Raw genomic sequence first — 19,946 nt, 5'->3', positions numbered from 1 at the left:
AAGAAGCTGGTGTTGCAACTCTCCATGGAGAGCGAAGGGCACGACAAGGCACAGAAGGCGTCATGGCGATCCACTGCAACTGAGGAAGTCTCTGGTCATGCCGATTTTTTGACATTGGTCCAAGTTGTTTAAGCCGAGAGAGTGGAACTGCTCTAGTGCAATAGATTGTTCACTGCAAAACTCTTCCCACACAGGTTTTTCTCTGTGCAACTCTTTACCACATTCACACAATTGATGAGCTCCACAGACAAACGTCATCGTCGGAAATGACGGACAACTAACCTATTTCTTTAAGTACTTTTTTGTTCCTTTAGAGATTGTGAATGGAATGGGACACATCCAGAAGTAGGACTGAAATTGTATAACTATGCACTTTTTGTCGAGTTCAGTAATGTTGTCAATGCTCCTCATGATTGCATTATCATGCACTATTTTTATTAACTGCTCTTCATCATCCTCCCTTTCACTTTGAAGTGAATGGACAAATTGCATATCATATTTCCATGATCAGCATTCTCTGATGCCTCACATTCACTCCTGCAAGCTTCAACACAAATTTAAGTTTCGTCCATTGTCATCGATGAAGACCTCGACACCATTAGTACTTTTTACAAGGTCAATTTACTAGCTCAATACTCAACCCGTATGGAAAGCATGCCCGGGAATGGCCCGACTGGATTCGAACTCGGGAACCTTCACTCCGGAGTCCGGCGCTGATGTCACTGTGCCACCAGCTGGCTGATGGTGTCGAGTCTAGCGCTTGATTTGGATTTAAGTGAGGGACAGTTGCACAGCGTCAGCCTCACTCTCTCTTCTCAATTCCCATCTGGATCCAGTGGCAAGACAAGAGTGGAGACAGCTGGAGATGGGACTAGGAGCAATGGATGACCAGGACGTCTTCTGTGTCTTGTCGTGCTCTACACGTTCCACAACACTTGCAGAGATCGCCTTCTTGACCGTTGGACCTTCCATTGGTCTCATTCGCTCAATCAGCTGGAGTCTGTCTTCATATGCTGGGATAGACAACTCCCTATCTCACCGAGGGTTTGAGACCCGTCGGCTACCCTCATCTGGTTTAGCTAGCTTGTTGAAGCTGTTGCCCGGAGTGTGGTCGCTGTCGCATGCAAACAGCTACGGGGAGCCACAGGTGAGAGCTGAGTGCCAGGTGGAGACCAGAGGTGAACTAACCGCCTTGAAAAGGACGCGACAAGTTCCCCCGCCAGAGGTGCTACCCCTCCCTGACACCCCATACACTCCCCAACACAAATTTAGTAAGTAATTCAACTACAGGGTGGGAGATAATAAAACAAGTCCAATTTGCCATATACTTTGGATTAAGGGTTTAACATAATCCTAATCTAAAATTTCTAGATGTACCGTAGAGAGAATTCTAACTTGCTGCATCACCATCTGGTAATTGAGGTGGTTGGGGCGGGGGCTACTGCACAGGCTCAAAGTAAGCTGAGGAGAGTTGTAAACTTAATCAGCTCCATCATGGGCACTAGCCTCCTTGGTAACCAGGACATTTTCAAGGAGCGATGCCTCAAAAAGGTGGCATCCATCATTAAGGGCCCCCATCACCTAGGTCATGCTTTATTCTCATTGTTACCATCAGGAAGGAGGTACAGCAGCCTGAAGGCACACACTCAATGATTCAGGAACAGATTCTTCCCCTCTGCCATCAGATTTCTGAATGGACATTGAACCCATGAACACTACCTCACTATTTTTTAATTTTTATTTCGGCATACTTATTTAACTTAACTATTCAATATCTATATACTTACTATTGTTCACTTTATTTCTATTATTACGTATTGCATTGTACTGCTGCTGCAAAAACAACAAATTTCAAGACATATGCTGGTGATATTAAACCGAACTCTGATTCTGATATATTTATAATTAAACTACCTATTTAATTTTCTATTTCTACTCCATCAGCTAGGATCCTAAATATAATATCAACCCCAGCTGGGAATATTTCGCAGAGACAGATAAATGAAACTGACCTTAAGAAACTTCCAACCAGCTTGCATTTCAATAGCATCCTTAATGTAGGAAAATGTTTCAAGATGTTTTTCAGAAACATAAATCAATAATGAGATAAAGAAAGATATATTAAATTGATTACTGCAATGCACATCAAAGTTGCTGGTGAACGCAACATTAGTCCTGACGAAGGGTCTCGGCCCGAAATGTCATCTGTACCTCTTCCTAGAGATGCTGCCTGGCCTGCTGCGTTCAGCAGCAACTTTGATGTGTGTTGCTTGAATTTCCAGCATCTGCAGATTTCCTTGTGTTTGCATTTTTAAATTGATTACTGAAAGCTTAGTTGACAAGGGGAACTTTAAAGATGACCTTAATGGAGGAAAGAAAGTGAAGCAGTGAACAGATTTAGGGAAGAAGTGACCAAACCAGCTGAAAACATAACATTAATGGTTGGTCAAAGGCAGTGGAATTTATGTGAGAGGTTCAGAGCTGGGAGAGTTCAGGGTTCTTGGAGGCTTGCAAAGCTGAAAAAGGTAAAAGTAAAACGAAAGGTTCCGGCCCGAAACGTCGACCGATCTTTTCCACAGATGCTGCCCGACCTGCTGAGTTCCTCCAGCTTGTTGTGAGTGTTGCTTTGACCCCAGCATCTGCAGATTATTTTATGTTTAAAAGTAAACGACTTTGTGGAATGGAAAAAGACAGGTTTATGTGTCACAATCTCAAGACATTCCAACATTTTAAATAGGTGTGAAGTAGTACTTAAAGTGTTGATATCAGAGGATTTTGCAGTCAGTTTGCAAATAGTGTACAAAACAATGAGCCAGTGATCTGCATGGTTTGAAATTTATTAACATTTGTCTCAGAAATTGTACTAATGTTATGTAATTAAATATTCTTCAAACACTCAGTAGGTCAGTTATGTAAAGAGAAACATGAGCAAGTCTGCGGAGTCTGGAAATCCAAAGCAATGCAATCCACTCAGCAGGTCAGGCAGTATCCATGGAAAATAGTCAACGTGCTGTAACTCTTCTTCAGGACTGAGAAGGAAGGGGGAAGAAGCAAGAATAAAAAGGTGGGGGGGGGAGGAGAAAGAGGCTAACTGGAAGGTGGTATGTGAACCGAGGTGGATGGACAAGGTCAAGGGCTAGAGAAGAAGGAATCTGATAGGAGAGGTGAGTGGACTATAGAAGAAAGGGAAGGAGGAGGGGACCCAGGGGAAAGTAACAGGCAGGTGAGAGGAAGTGAAAGGTTAGAGTGGGGCAATATCTATGTAAAGAGAAACATAGTTAATGTCAGAATAGTTCACTTACAGAGTCACTAACCTGAAGGCTTCTCTTTCCATACGTACTAGTTACTGGCTAAGTGTTTTAAACACCTTCTGTTTTCATTTCAGATTTCCAGAATTTGAAGTTTTTTATTATTTTCGGTGCTGCTCCATGTTCATTGAACAGAAATCATTCCCATTCTCCAGTACATTTTCAGTGATGGTCACTTGACCATGGGCACTTCAAAAGCATTGGACGGCTACCATAAATTACACTCTGTGCCCACTTTGTTAAGTATTCCTGTATTCCTTGTTGTTAATGTAACCGGGTGACCGTCTGATCTTATTCAGTATCGTTAAAAGTGTACTTAGGCATCCATCTGGGTAATGCTAAAATAGTTGCATGTGCCTTTAAGGGAGACGATGATGTCATTATGCAAGCACGGGATAGTGGGGAGACCATTTTGCTCTCTGCTGAAGACGTGGTAAGGCATTGGAATTGGGTTCCTCCCGAGGCTGGGCATGGTGAGGAAAGGTGAGCATTAATTGACAACATCCATGTGAATTTGCTTATGCTTGTTGGTGATCGAGAATATCGGTAACTTGACATGTTTTACATGTGGATGCTTTAGATTTCCACGGGTGAAGAAATCAACGCTGGGTAGCGTAACTTATACCAAGTTCCTCACCATCCAAGGAGGTCAGTCTTCCTGTAATTTAACTACCAGGTAATACCTTGTAAAAGTTGTGCCAAAGTGTACCTTTTGTCTAACTTTATTGTATCAGGACCGATTGTACATGTAACCGCGTAACGTGAATGTTTAGTCTCTATTCAGAAGTTCAACATGTGTGTACGTCTTAGATGATATGTATTCACTTACCTTTTTCACTGTTATGTATAAGATGCAGGGTGGGTGGGATTCTAATGTTGTTTGTATTGTGTTCCTTCAGGATTGCCACTACAGTATTTGTACCGTATTTGTACCGTATTATTTCTGGTATTTTTATACTGCATACGCGATTCTGTCCATACACAAGGGTGTGGGTCGAAAGTTAAACTGAGATTGTAACGGCAAGAACTGGTTGTAAGTTGGTTGGTTTTGTTTCGCGACCCTCTTCTGGCACTTAAACATCGAAAACCGATAAAGGAATTAAAACCTGAAAAAGTCTTTGTTGTCCTGAGTGCGTACTTTTCCCCAGGCTACATTAATACAAATATGTCTCAGCCAATCATCTGGCATGCAGACATGGTTCAAGGGGTTCAGTTGCTGTTCAGACCCAAAATCAGAATGAGGAAAGAAATGCTGGTGCCAAATTGGTTGATTTATGTATTTCAGAAACTACTGATCTCCTAGGGTTTTCACACACAAGTCTCTAGAGTTTACAGGGAATAGTGTGAAAAAACAAAATAAACAGCATCCAGTGAGTGGCAGTTCTGTGGACAAAAATGGCTTGTTAATGAGAGAAGTCAGAGGAAAATGGCAGACTGGATAACGCTGACAGGAAGGTGACAATAACTCAAATAACCACACATTACAACAGTGGTGTGCAGAAGAGCACCTCTGAACACACAACATATCAAACCTTGAAGCAGGTTGACAACAGCAGCGGTAGATGACCATGAACATATGCTCAATGGCCACTTTATTACGTACGGGAGGCATCCGATAAAGTGGCCATTGAGTGTATGTCTCCACGACAGGAGTGTGCAGAAATCATGTGCTTAAAGCAGAATGAATGTACAACTTGCTTCCATTGTGGCAGAGTTTGCAAAGTTGAAGAAGTTGAACAAAAAGACAACTATATAGAAAGAGAAAAGACCGACTAATATAGCATCTATCTATCACGACATCAAAATATTTCAAGATTTTTTAACAGTAAAGAACCCAAGAAGAATCCATGGCGTGGAAGCAAATCATTCTCAACCTGAAGAAGAAGCCTTCCTCTGTTTACACTGGAGTGCCAATTTCCATTTTGGTCATCATCTTGTTGGGTACTGAACGTATAATCGTCTCAGTGTTACCAGAAGAACACAGTGAAGGAGGATGACTAATGAGAGTAACAGAATAAAAACAGAAAATGTCAAAAACACTCAGGGCAGATAGCAACATTGGAAAGAGAAACAGAGTTAACGTTTCAGTTTGAAGACTCTTCTATTTTTATTTTGGATTTCCCAAATCTTAATATTTGTTTTACTTTCAGAGTGTTAGAAGATCTTATTACCACTGTCTTATGTGACTTGAAGTTCATTGTTTTATGTGAGCAGTATAGTGAAAAAAAAATAACATTACTATAACTTACTAAATAAATAAGATAGTGTAAAATGAAATGAATAATTAGGTAGTGTTCATGAACTGTTCAAAATTCTGAAGACAGGGGAAGAATTTGTTCCTGTATGTGTCTTCAGGCTTCTGTACTTCCTCTCTGATAGTAGTAATAAGAAGAGAGGGCTTGTTCCCGATGGTGTGGATCCTTAATAATGGACACTGTCTTCTTGATACACCATCAGTTGAAGAGTGCAACAGTTGGAGTTCAGAGTTCAATTCGAAAGTCATCTGTAAGGAGTTTACATGTCTTCCCAGTGAACATACGGGTTTGCTCTGAATGTTCTGGTCTCCTCCTACAGTGTAAAGACATCCCGGTTGGTAGGTTAATCGGTCGTTGTAAAAATGGACCCATGATTAGGCTAGGGTTAAATCAGTGGGTTGCTGGCAGCGTGGCTGAAAGAGCTGTTCTACTCTGAATCGCAAAACAAATAAACAGATGTCCTCTTTGGTGGGGAGGACTGTATCCATGACACAGGAGAGCGTAAGATCTGAGATAGGGACTGACTCCACTGAGAATAAAACAGCAGACATCCTCTTTAGGAGAGGGGATGGAAGGAGGGAAAATTGATAATGTTGAAGATGATCAGATTCAACAAACCTAGGTAAAGTGATTGTTTTACTGGTGAGTGAGTGAAGGGTCTGCCAGTGAACACAAATGATATTTGATAAATTCCAATAAGATGGCAGTGTGTTTGGACACAGCAGCCTCTCCATGTCCAACTAAAGGTACTATTAACTTTTTAAAATGTCTTTTTTATGATCGCAAGGCACTGTTGGATATTAAGAATTTCAAGTACAGCAGATCTTCCCCACTAGTGGAGGAGCTGGACTTGGTGCTGACTGTGTTGCTGCCTGCTACAGAAAGGCATCGGAGTCAGAGTGTGAAACTAGCGCTGTGTAGTCTAACAGCAAGCGATTGTCTTAGATGTTTTTCTTGTGAGCACAAGACCCTGTTGAACGTTGGTAATGAAGAATACCGCAGGTCCAGTTCATTGGTTAATCAGCGTGACCCATGGTGGGCAGATTGCATGGCCTTGGTTGCAGTGCAGACTAGGCCTCACGCTGCCGGATCACCTGTTGCAGCCACTCAGGAGAGGAGATGCCAGAGACAGTGTGGCGCGGGTGTCCATGCTGGGTTGAAGGCTGGCCCCTCCTATCAGTGCTGCCCTCTAGTGTCCTCTGTGGAGGACAAGCTGGATTCTGTTTGTCTGGGGAATGCTGCTGCCTTGCTTTTGCCCTCAACATCCATGCACCACCAACCTACAGGACATGACACTCAGGGACTTGGTCTGTATTATATTTTTTGTGTAACTGTATGTTTACTGCCAGTTATGTGTGCTATTGGTGCCTTGTGCTGTGTATGATTGTTGGTACTATGTTTTGCCCCTTGGCCTAGGAGGAACACTGTTTTGTTTGGCTGTATTCATGTATGGCTTGAATGACAATTGAATTTGAATTATTTCCAAGAAGTTGCATTTTATCCAAAACTTGAGCAAGCAAGTTGAAAATACAGAGGTAGTGTAAGTGTTAAACAAGTTGATATTTTGGTTCGGCCCCTTTAAAAGAAGGGCACTTATTTCAGATGTATTTTAATTTTATTGATGTCACCAGTGCCAATCTGTTTACCATGAATATGGATGAGGAAGAAGTGTGTCAACACACTTTGAAGATACCTTCCTCAATAGCATCTCCAGGCTTGCCCTTTGCTCTGACCAACATTATCTTCTCCATCCACATCTGCTCATACCCCGTTTCTTTGCTACTGCATGCAGTTACTCTCCATCCCATATTGGAAGAAAAAATGAAATGTATTTGTAATTGTCCTCAAATATGTCTGGGTGATCAAGTTACTGTTGTGTATCGTGGATGCAAGGAAATCAACAGAGCTCACGAGTTAAGGTGAACTAAAGAGCGTAAATTTTAGGATTCGGTACTGATTGAGAGGAATAGGGCTGCAATCTTGATGATTCTTGGTTTCGACTGCTCAATTTTCCACTAACAGTACAACTGGCAGAATATTCCACTTTAATACGAATTGAGTCTCCAATTGATATTTTTTCTTGTGCTGCATTCATGTTTTTAGACTAAAGTTCCTGACACTGATTTCCATCACTGTTTGTTTCAACAGTCAATGAGGCATGACTTGGAAGTAAGGAACAATTTACCACGTCCCATGCGGTTACATCTATATCTCCTCCCTCACCACCACTCAGAGCCCCAAACAATCAACCGGGTGATGCTGTGCTTCACTTATGAATGCATTGTTCTCAATTATTTCATCTGGTGCTCCTGGTGCAGCCTATTTACATCGGTGAGACCCAACACAGACTGTGGGAATCACTTTGTCAAGCAATTTCATTCTGTCCACCTTTACTGCCAAGATCTCCCAGTCCCCAGACCTTTTACTTACTTGATAGGGTGGAGCTACGATGGTGCTTAATACTGACCCCTTCGAGCTCATCTGCAGAAACAGCTTAATTTCTACCTTTACTGTCTCTCTTTTTTCTTTTCAAGGTGGATAGGGCTCTGTTGGAGACTCTTCCCTCGAGCTGCACTTGGACTTCGGTTCTTTGTGATGGTGGGACCCATTTCTGAGGTGGTGATCATGACCAGACACTTTTTGGATGCGGCCTGGAAGACAAGCGCACCACTGGGGTTCCGAGGCTTCGCGGCCCTCTGGGCAAGCCGACTGACTCCATGCTGGTGCCACTGACTGAAGTGTCGCAGGAGAAAACAGAACATGGGGAACAGCGGATTGGCTGTCAGGGGCTCTGTACTTGGCAAATTTCTCTCTCTTTCTTGTTAGTGGGGTCGAGTTTGTTGCCCATTCTCAAGTCGGAGAACTCAGAAAAAAAAGGCGACATGGCAGACTTTATCAATGCAAATCAGCAAGTTCTTTTGTTACATCTCCCCTGTTGCTGTGAAAGGGTGATACCTCTCTGTCCCTTTATTGGGGAGAAAGAGAGCCTGTGTGGTATGTCAAATTATTGGGTGAACGATGAGTTTTTGTTGCACTGCAGATCATGGTCTTTTCTGGGGGCTTGGTGGGTGGAGAGTGCTGATGCCTTTTTTTGCAGAAGTAAGTGGGGGAGGAAGAGGGTTGGCTGCTTTGCTGCTGCTAGTGCATGGGAAGGGGTAGTAGGGGGCTTTGGGGTTCTAATGTTTTTACTGTCACTCAACCCTTGGGACACTCTTCTGTTTTTGTAGACGTCTGTGAAGAACAAAAATTTCAGGTTGTATGTTATATGCATTTTTCTGATATTAAGTGGAACTATTACACATGTATAGAATTTTCACCTAAAGGTTCTTTTTTTTTGTTCATTTTCCTTTAATAATCTCTACCCATCTTTCTCTCCCTATTCTTACCTTAAAAGATGTGAAGAACATGATCTCAGATTTTAAACTAAAAGGACATGGTTTGATTGGTATCTTTATGAAATACTCAAAACTATGGAAAGTCTAAAGAAGGGTTTGTTTTGTTCATCTAGAAAATAAAGCAATTTGTAAGAAAGTTTGGCCATGTCTTTCCCCATCATCCCTTTTTTAAGTTTCAACTAAAAAAAAGTTCAATTATTTATGACATATTTGCAAATATTGTATATCTGATATGATACAGTTATCGACATGATTAGGAATAGGGGGTGATTATTGAACGGTATAAGTTCCCAACGCTAATGCAAAAATTTTCACAGAATACTTCACAATGACAAGGTAAATCACTTAAAATATCCATGGACATGTTCTTTGTGATTGAAATATCTGCAGTCATTAGACGTCCATGTTTCGTTGAAATGGGACAAGTTTGAGCGACGCGTAGTACTGGAAAGAAGAAAGTCAAGTTGGATTGGGGTGAGGTGGAGGGATTGGTGCTGTGGACCAGGGTCGGTTTAACTTCTTTATTGAAGCGAGTGAGGCATCGATAGTGGCAGAGATGGGCGGGGCAAAGCGAGTCTTTATAATGTGATTTGCAACACAACGCGGCTACTCGGAATAAGAATCAGACAGGGAACTTAACGTTAGGAGCACTTTCACAGGGGGTTAGAAGACTTTGCTGTTATGGCGGCCGCACAGCAGTGGCTTCTTATCTACCTGTCTTTGTTTTCCCTCAAGGAGTGGACTTCAGCTTTTAATTTGGATACGGAAAATGTCATCAAGAAAACCGGAGATCCCTCCAGCCTGTTTGGTTTTTCCCTTGCTATGCACCGGCAGCTAAAACCGTCAGATAAAATAATGTAAGTATCTGTACAATTGATTTCGCTTGATTGGAGAAGATGGTTGGTACTTTCAGAATCTAGAGAGGAATGTAAGTGGAAAGTCTGCGCTTTGTGGTCTAAGCCGGGATACCCTCGCACACTTTAACTGAAGTTACTCCGTTCGAACAGGTTTATCGGATCTTAAGCTGGTGCTCAAGATTGAACTAAGTGCAGCGAGAAGTTTCCGCCGGCAGTCGCAGTACCTGTCCACGGCCGGCGCTCGGTGCGGAGGTTGTCCTCGCCACTCCAGAGCGTCGCTCGTTAAACCCGTAGGGACGCTGCTCAGGGCCCGGGTGCCCGAAAGCGGTCTTTGATTCACTTTGATTTATGTTGGGCTTGTAGTATTAACTGCGGGGCTTCTTGATATTAAAAAAAATATTAGTAATGGGAACCTTGGGGATTTCTTTTATTGAAGAATGCAACAGGATGGCCCTGCATCGTTTAAAGAAAGCATACTGGTTGAAGGTGAAGCGATCATTGGTACGCAGCGCAGCGCCGACTACCTCCCCCCGCATACACACACACACACACACACACACACACACACACACACACCACCACTAAGTCTCTCGGGGCTAGTCACAAAATCTTCTAAAGTTGTACTGGAGCTGAGATGTGACCCCAAACAATTGTCTTCAGTGCAAGGGTCAGAAACTTTATCCTAACTGCTATGTTTTAATTGCAGAAGCGTTAAAAGTTGCTCTCGGAGTAAAATGTTCCACTGAAGCCTTTAGCGTTGTCACTGGCCGGGTTTTTGTTGTAAACTTCATTTTTCTTTCTCGCTCTAAAATAGTTGGCACTCCTGATCCGCTGCGCTGCAGCGACAGTTTGATGATAGCAGCTTTCATGAGCAGGGATCAGCTCGGAGCATGCCGACTTGAATTGAATGGCGGGGTGGTGTCCGGGAGGAGTTGGCTGAGGTGAAGATGAGGGGCGGTGGCAGGGAGGAGCTGTGAGTTCCGACTCGCGCAGGCGAAGCCGGGCCCCGCCGACCCGGGCGGCGGAATCCCGTTGCTATGGCGCTGCGGAGAGTCGCGGGCCATGACGTCAGCCCACACCCACAGCAATTCCTTCAGTCGGTGCAGTGCGGTGGCGGGCGGCGGCGCCGCTGCCTTCCTCTGAAAGCAAAAGCTGCTGAGTGCGTCCCTTTTCCTTCGAATTAACGACCCTGCGACGAATCGCGGAGATCTGAGAATCCCATCAGCACTTACTCTGCATTAAACTCGATTTTTCTGTTTAATCCCTTGTATCCTCGATTTTTTAAAAGTTTCTGGATTATTTGGAAAATTGTGTCACATCTGTCGCAACCAGATTGTTTTGAAAGATTAGGTTCTGCCGGAGTCACTCAGCCCCTGATTTTACTTACAGCCAAGGTACAAACATTGAGAAAAAAAGCTTAACTCCAGAGGTGATTGGAGTGTAACTGCCCTTGACGTCAAAGCAGCCTTTGATTGAGTGGCTTCAAAGAGCCCAAAAATCCTCAGTTACTTGGGGGTCATACAACATAGGAGGATGGTTGTGGTGGTTGGACGTCAATCATTTCAGCTGCAGAGGTTCCTCCCGGTAGCGCCCCACACCCAAAATCTTCAATTATTGCATGAATGATTTTCCTCCAGTCATGCTGTCTGGAGGTACTAGGTTGTTTATTTATAATTGCAGAATGTTCAGCGTCATTTGTGATTCCTTGGAAAAGGGGGTAGCCTAGATCGAAACGCAGCAAGACTTGGACTAGATCCCATCTGGACTGATGATTGACAAAGTAACATTCAGACCACACAAATACCAGGCAATGACAACATCCAACCATTAACCTCAAATGTCCAATGGCATTTCCATTACTGAACTCCATCTACAGGTCCACATCAAGACACCTTGGACAAGACCTTCGAAACTCTGACCTATCAATTAGAAGGTCAAGGAAATGGGAACACCACTACCTAGGAGTTGCTTTCCAATCCACGCAGCATCTATTGCCCTTTGTTATCCTGGAGCTCCCTCACAGCATTGAGGGTACACCCACATCTCAAGGAATGCAACAGTTCAATATGATGGGCTCACCCTTCACTTTATCAAGGGCAACTAGGGAAGGGCAATTAAATGCTGGCTCTGCCTTTGAATCCAGTATTCCTTAAAATGAATATAGCTAATAAAAGGTGAAGTGCAATATACATGAGATCATGCAGATGCTGTGGAAATCCAGGCACACAAAATGCTGGAGGAACTCTGCAGGCCAGGCAGCATCCACGGAAAGGAGTGCAGTCAATGTTTCAGGCCGAAACATTTTGGCAGGAAACAATCAGTTTAGAAAGGAACAAACAGTTAATATTTCAGGCTGAGACCTTTGGCCCAAAATGCTGAATGTTCCTCACCATGGGCGCTGCCCGACCTGAATTTCTCCAGCATTTTGTGTAGCGGAGCATAGTTGGTTCTGACGTGTTCGTGATAGAACAAGTTGGAACTGGTCCCTGCTCACTTTGAAGCAGGGACACCTCTTTTTCCCTTATTGGGGAGAGAGAGCCTTCTGTGGTATGTCAAATATCAGGTGAATGAGTAGTCTTTGGGGTACTGCAAGTTTGTGTCTTTATTGATGCTTTGCTGCATGCTTGAGTGCTTGGCGGGGGGGATGATGCTTTTTTGATGGTGGGGGGGTCGTTACCTTGCTGCTGTTTATGTGTGGGGGGGGAAGCTGGGGGTGCTTTGGGGTTCTAACGTGTAACTGTCATTCATTCTTTGGGGGCACTCCTCTGTTTTTGTGGATGTTTGCAAAGAAAAAGAATTTCAGGATGTATATTGTATACATCTGTCTGACCTTATATGAACTTGTTATTGTCACATATACTAAAGTACACTGAAATGCTTGACTTGCATATTGCTTGATTTATTTTCGTAAGGTCCACAAGTTACAACAATGCAAAGGGTGCCTTTTTAAATCGAGAGTGTAGCCTAAGGTGATACTTAAATAAAGTTAGATGGCAAGAAGTAGATAAAGAGTTAGACCAGGTTTACTGCAGAAAGGTCTTGGTGAAAGGCACGGAAGTGAGTAATGAGGGGAAACTGTTGGAAGAGTTTTGCGGAGGGATCTGAACAAGTAAATCTCTGCAAACTAGTGCAGATTGAATACATTATAGGCCAAAGTGCGAAGACTGAAGGATGCAAGTTCAAAGATTTGCTACTTCAGTTCAGTGTTATGAGAACTGGAGTTTTAAGGTTTAAAATACACTTATTATCAAAGTACATGTATTATGTGTACCATATACAACGCTAAGATTTATCTTGCAGGCAGCCACTTCCTGCTGCTGCCTGCAAGGAGTTTGTACACTTTCACTGTGATTCCTCCAGGTGCTCTGGTTTCCTCCCACAGTCCAAAGATGTACCGATTGGTAGGTTAATTGGTCAATGTAAATTGTCCTGTGATTAGCGTAGGATTAAATCGGTGGATTGCCCGGCAGTGTGGCTCAAGGAGCCTATTCTGCACCGCATCTCAATAAATAACCAAACAAACAAAGAATTCGCAAAAAAAACCCACACCACAATGACACCACAATCCAGTGTGTGAAGAAAGAAAGAACAAATCGTGCAAACAATATAAAAAGGTAAATAAATAAAACATCAAACATGAACCATAGTCTCCGAACCTAAGTTCACAGCCAGTTCAGCGCTGACAATAGTCCAGGAGCTCGATGGCTATAAACCGCAAAGCCAGGTTCAGTGCTAAGTGCTGCATGGAATTGTGAGCTGAACACTAGTTTGTCCTTAGCCCTTGGCCTCCATACCTTAATCCTTTTAATCTAACTCTGTTTAAATTGGCTTACCACCGGTTTTCTGCTGTTGGGCCCAGGCCCTGCTGTGTCAATCTGGCCCAAACTTTCAGTTTGGCCCCATGTCCACTTTACCAATGGTTGCTGCGGTCATATCTGCATTCTTGAGATTCCGTACCACAAAAATCCCAGGTCACATAGATGGTTCAAAAGCAGTGCTCCCAAAGGGAAATTGCAGGTTGTCGATTGCAGTGATCATAGTGCAGAAAAAGTATATTTAGTAGTTTTGTTAGCTGCCCGTAAAACATGGCTGTGTCTGGCCCTTGCCTGCACCATCTTGGAAGCTCTTGGAGCTTGATGGGGGGGATGGTGAGTACAGGTCTAATGGGTTACATGGGCTTTGCATAAGGGTCACACAGCTAAATGAATGGATACTGTCTATATTGGGTAGAGTTTAGGCAGCTGCAAGGAGAGTGTTGAGGCTATAGAGGCAGTTGAGGAGAAGCACAGAAGCCTGCTCAACAGTGGGATAAAGTCGTCTTGGAAAATTTCAGTTTAGCAGCCATTAACTTTCTCCGGTTTTGTCAAAGTGAGCGATGGCAATTTTAACTTGCTTGTAGGATCGAACATGACTAGAGGTAGTGAAGGAGGAGACTGTCTGAGAGATACTATTATGTGAATGTGACTGTCAGATTGTTAGTTGACTAGTTAACTAACAGTCCTTCCACAATGGGTTCAAGTTCCAAGATATTTGTGAGGAAGAACACATTTAATATTTAGGATGTACAGGTATGTTTCTGGAAACTCCTGACAAATTTTTTGAGACAGGGAATTTTTTTTAACAAGTTGGCTTTCAAAGAAAGAAATACATTGCTATTCATGAAAAATGAAATGGTGTAACTTTATAAGGGAGAAATTTAAATTCATTTTTATTTAAACCATAGACTTTTTTTTCCCCTTCTCTGGTCCAGTCAAGGATTTTGATGATTTGAACCAGAAATAGTCGGGTGAAAATTGACTGTTGTGTGTCTCTCATGAGTAATAGAAATCATGATTGATTTAGGATTGTTATTGGTAGTTGCAGACATCCCACCTCTCCTGGAAGTTCTGGAAGTCTCCTGCATATTGATAGCAGCTCCCTGATGCCCGCAAATTATATACAATATCCCAGAAATCGATTTTTTTTTCGAGAGAGGGGGGGGGAGAGAGAGAGAGAGAGAGAGAGAGTGACAGAGAGAGCATCCTGATTTGTGCTAAGTAGACCTATCAGTTTTCTGTGGGTCGGCTTTACAGTCGGCCTCTCTTTCTTTCATTGTTCAGTTCAGTGTCCTGCAGCACCATGGCAGAGTGTTCCAAAAAAAGAAAATATAAAACGTACTTCACCCCAGACTACACTAAAGTCCAAAGTAAAATCTGTGAGCACAGGGCAGTTGAGATTCAAAGAGTTCTGCCAGTTGATGAAGCTGCTTGTGGTGCTGCCAAATTCTAATTGTGTAGAAAGGGCATTCAGCATGGTGCATCACATTAAGACAGAACTCAGAAATCAGCTGTCTCACAAAACACTTGTGAATCTGATGTCTTGCAAAATTAACAAATTCTTTGACACAGACTGCTATGAGGTTGAGACTTCTGCCAAAATGCTCAAATCTGCCAAACAAGTCACATCACAGTACAAGGAAAGTTTGAAAAAGAAATAGAAAAGCTATTTGCATTTGCATTGAGACTGCCAACAAAATACTCAACACGGGGTGTGTGTGTGTGTGTGTGTGTGTGTGTAAATAAAAGAAGTTTCAATATGTGATCAAATGAATTTTTGTGTTCTTTCATAATCAAATGTTCTGTATACATACACCCTTGGAGGTCGACGGGGGGGATATGGGGTTGCGGGAGATGGGGGTGGTGGTGCTACCTCCCTGAAATGAGTTTTTGCAGGGTGTAGTTGATTCTGGACGATTTGTAATTCTAGACTTGCAGAACCCTGGGTCTCCTGAGAGGCCTTGGGCAACTCTGATTGAGCCAGTCTTCTGGGCACAATTAAAACAAATTGAAAGGTCAATATTGCTTGTTCTTTTATATTGATGACTGAATTATAATGCAAGTTTCATGTTCAAGTTTATTGTCATTCAAGCATACACGGGACGTGCATCGCAAACAGCACATAAGATAATATTAACACAATAGTATTAACAGATAATAAAAATATTCTGTAGGTAAAAAAGTTGGCTGACCTATAGTTAAATATGCAACAGTATAACGCTACAGGCACTATCATAAATAATGTGTACTGGGTGGCAGCAGGCTGTTCAGAGGTCTCACAGCCTGGGGGAAGAAGCTGATAACAATCCTTGTTCTTGTACTGCGGTGTCTTCTGCCTGATGATAGGAAGTCAATGAGATTGTGTCATTCTCTTGCTTTTTTCAGTCATCGTGCTCCTTTTACGTTCATCTGTGGAGATTCTCTGAACTAAATATTGACATTTACATGAAGTACACGAGCCCAAAAACACAGCTAATTTTGGACTTGCAAAATCGCAGTGTTGATGTTTGGCTTCACCTTCAAGGTAAAGCCAGCAGTGATGAGGTTGATGTTTACTTGTGGAATGAGAAACCTGTAGAGTCATATACAACTGCAGCACACAAAACAGGCCCTTCAGCCTATCTAGTCCATGCTGAACCATTTAAACCTACATCAGCCTACACCTGGACCATACCCCTCCTATCCAAACTTCTCTTAAATGTTGAAAATGAAGTGGCATCCACCACTTGTTCAGGCACCTCATTCCAGACTGTCACCACCCTCCAAGTGAAGAGTGCTGGGAGTGTTAATGTATCTGTAACATTATGAAACACCAGTCACAGATCTGTGCCATTTCAGAATGATTAACGGTCAACAACCATGACAGGCTTCGTGTAAAGGCAATTTGAAAAAGACTTTTGTGATGGTGGCTGAGGGATTAACGTTGACGAGAGCACCTGATTCAGAGGCAGGAATGCTTCTACTTAGCCCACAATAGAAGAGTCCTATCAAGCATCAATACTAAATGTGCCCTGAGAAAGATTGTAAAGTAGTATTTTATTGTTTGCAAGGATACCAACTAGACACTTTTTTGAATTGCTGATTTAAAATCTTCTGATGAAGCCCTTGTCAATATCATTCCTTCGAAGTGCCTCCATAGACCTCTGTTGCCTCACCATATGCCATCAATCATTTGTCGGCCCAGTTAAGGGAGTAGGAGGCTGTATGTTATAAAGGCGGTGAGGATATATTTATGCAGATTTATAAAGAAAGCTTTCAGTTTATACATAGTGGATTCCAGTTAATTGGACCATCAGTTATTTGGGGAAGCCACTTATTCGGGTCAACTCCTAAAGAACAAAAGCTCATTAGGAAAATAGCTGGGATTTCCTTCATTTATTTGGGATGCTTCCATTTAATTGGGACAGGAGACTGTTGCTGAACAGTTTCTAACTAGTGTCAGTCGTGCGCACTTGTGTGACTAATTAGACACTACACTGTGCTTGGAGTGAACAGTTTTTTAAATAGTGTGAGTTGCATATGCTTGTGTTATGTTGTTCATTTGGGCCGACCAACGCCGAACTAAAAGGCGGTGAAGAGAGCACGGTAGCATAACCTGTATGATTTCCTTTGTCGATAACTACTAGGAACTAACACACAGTTTTATAGTACTGTAGTAATATTGGTAGTGTTCTAATTTGTTCTGTATTTCACTTAAAAACATAACTTGTTACTTGTTTTACGTAGTTTGTCTTTTTTTTAAAAGTATTTCCATGAAACTTTGGCAAACTTTTGGGCCAGTTAATTGGCCCAAAATGTACTTGTCCCGATGTGTTCCAGATAACTGAAATCCACTGTAATTTTTGTTACCCGTAATATCTTAAGGTGCATGCTTGCCTATGCTAGTGGACGTTTGTGCATGTGTTTATGGCAGGAGATGGAAGACAGTCACTACTGCTCTGTTAATTGTTGCACATCTAGGTCTCCTTCTGGCAGAAAGAGTTATAATTGATCTTTTGGTTTGTCCAGTGGCACTATGTCTCCTCTGGAGATAAATCAACTTGAATTCAAAAATGTGACATGTATTCAATGAAAACTGGAAAAGTGAGTGTTTGTAGATCTTAGACAGTCAGAAAGGCCTTTTGTCCTGTTGAGTTGTTTACGGCATCGATGAAATTTATTCAGCTGCGTGCCATCCCTGCTGGGTCAGTTAACTTTTTGACACCATGGAAAAATGGTCATTTGAGTTGGAGTCTGGAAGAGGGTTGTTCATGTTGCTGGTGCTTTGGGGAATGGAGGAGTGAAAATTCCTGTAATTTCATTTCTAGCTCCTAGATAAAGATCTTTGGTTGCTGGATTAAATTTCTGTCCTGTGTGCTATGTTACATGTTTCCAAACCAGTTCCTGGTACCCGCACACCTTCAGTTAAAAAAGGACAAATGGTGAAAATCTTTGATATGCTAACAGACATATCACGTTGTTAGAATTGCGAAATCTGTTCTGAGGTAGAGGATGCTGCTTGGATTCAGTGTTGTCTAAAAGAGAAATTTTAGTTTACTAATTCATTAGGTAACTGAAGAGTGAATGAAAAATTGAAGGATTGTATTTTCAACGGTGGCACTGGTTACATAAATTGAAAAATATCACTCCAAGTAATAAATATGGTGTAGTTGTGAGCTGAATTTAGAATTTGATATAATAAACATCTTCAGTGTTAATAGTTCATTGTTTAAATATTTACTCAGCTAATATGGTGAAGGGGAAAGTGTTGTTAGGCAAGGCATGAGCAAAAGAGTACTTTTTGTTTCTTGATGCCACTATTAAGTAATTAGAACAACTATAAAATTGAATAAACACTGAGACAGGACAGTGGAATCTCTATTTCTTAGATATGAAAACAAGATATTGAATTGCAACCCACACAAAATGCTGGAGGAACTCAGCAGGCCAGGCAACATCTATGGAAATAAATAAACAGCTGATATTTCGGGCTGAAACACTACTTTGGGAGTGAGAGGGAAGGGGAAAGATGCTAGAATAAAAAGTTGGGGGGAGGGGAAAGAGGCTTGCTGGAAAGTGATGGGTGAAGCCAGATGTGTGGGTAAGGTCAAAAGCTGGAGAAGCAGGAATCTGATTGGAGAGGAGAGTGGACCATAGCAGAAAGGGAATAAGGAGGGGACCCCGGGGAAGTAATAAGCAGGTGAGGAGAGTTTAAAAAGTCAGAATAGGGATTAGACTGGGCTGGAAAGTAACTTATAATGAAATGTATATACTGGCTTTAGTAGTTGTATAGCTGCCATCTTTGCTCTAATGTGTTTCCTATCAATTCCATTTGATAGGAAACAGATTATAGCAAATGTATGACATTTATTGTAATATAAATGTATAGATCCATTTTTTGAGTCCTTTCATGGACCTCACTTCCATAAATGCTCATGTAGGCAAGTAATCATAGAGGTTTGTGAACTATGAATAAATTGGATTCTGCTATTGCACGAACAAAATCCAACCCTCCCTCCCCTCTAGTGGAACTATTTGTAAGTGGTTCACAGAAGTGCTAGCAAACTTCCCATGGCTAACAGTCAAATTAAGGAAAGTGCATCTTTAACTATTTTAAAGGTGGAAAGAAAGGCAAAGTAATTCAAGGAGCAAATTCCAGAGCCTAAGTCCATGGCATTTGAAGGTACACTTGCCGATTACCAAGCAGTTTAAAATCTACGATGACTGGGTTGATCAAGCAACCAGAACTGGGGGAATGTAAAAATCTTAGTGGCTGGGAGAGATTCAAGTGAGGGAGAAGGGTGATGCCTTGAATGCATTTGAAAACAGTGATGATGAGGATTATAAGATGGAGTTGCTGTTTAACAAGGAGCATTTGCACCAGACAAACGCATAGGTGATGAGTGAATGGAATTTTATCTGTACTGGAACTTGGGCAATAGGGTTTTAAACCTTTAGTTCATACAAGACGGAGCATGAGACACCAAGGAGTGTTTATGGATGGTAACTCTAAAGGTAAAGGAGTGCACAAGGGATAATTATCCAGTCACATTCTTTGTTTTGATCTAAATCTACTCAAGTTTGTGTCCCTTTATATTGTAGTGCAGGTGAAGTTGTGATGTTGTTTTTCACTTTTGTCTCTTTGTCAGTAACCCTAAATGTACTTGCGCATATTTTTTGGTAGTTTTCCTCTTTGCTGATTTCCCGAGATTTAACTGTTCCTTTATTTATGCAAGGAGATTAGCTCACTAAGCAATTAGTTTCATAACTAGCCAATTGTACAATTGTCATTTACCAAAGCCTAATTGAATGAATTGTTAGTTTTGAAATTTTGAAG

General features: G+C 42.0%; 1 protein-coding gene across 2 annotated transcripts in view; it reads left to right on the top strand.

Annotated features, from left to right (window-relative positions):
* The first annotated feature begins 9,581 nt into the window (after positions 1–9,581).
* The window catches only part of LOC140199575 (integrin alpha-6-like), a 102,240-nt gene continuing 91,875 nt past the window's right edge, over positions 9,582–19,946 (top strand). For both annotated transcript variants that reach the window (XM_072261872.1, XM_072261874.1), the window contains exon 1: positions 9,582–9,815. In XM_072261872.1, coding sequence (XP_072117973.1) covers positions 9,640–9,815 — 176 coding nt within the window. In that variant the 5' untranslated portion in view covers positions 9,582–9,639. The remainder of the gene's footprint in view (positions 9,816–19,946) is intronic.

This window comes from Mobula birostris, chromosome 6 (assembly GCF_030028105.1).
Source record: "Mobula birostris isolate sMobBir1 chromosome 6, sMobBir1.hap1, whole genome shotgun sequence".
Lineage (NCBI taxonomy): Eukaryota > Metazoa > Chordata > Chondrichthyes > Myliobatiformes > Myliobatidae > Mobula > Mobula birostris.
Note: the sequence above shows the minus strand (reverse complement) of the source record. Positions and strands in the feature narration are given on the sequence as shown.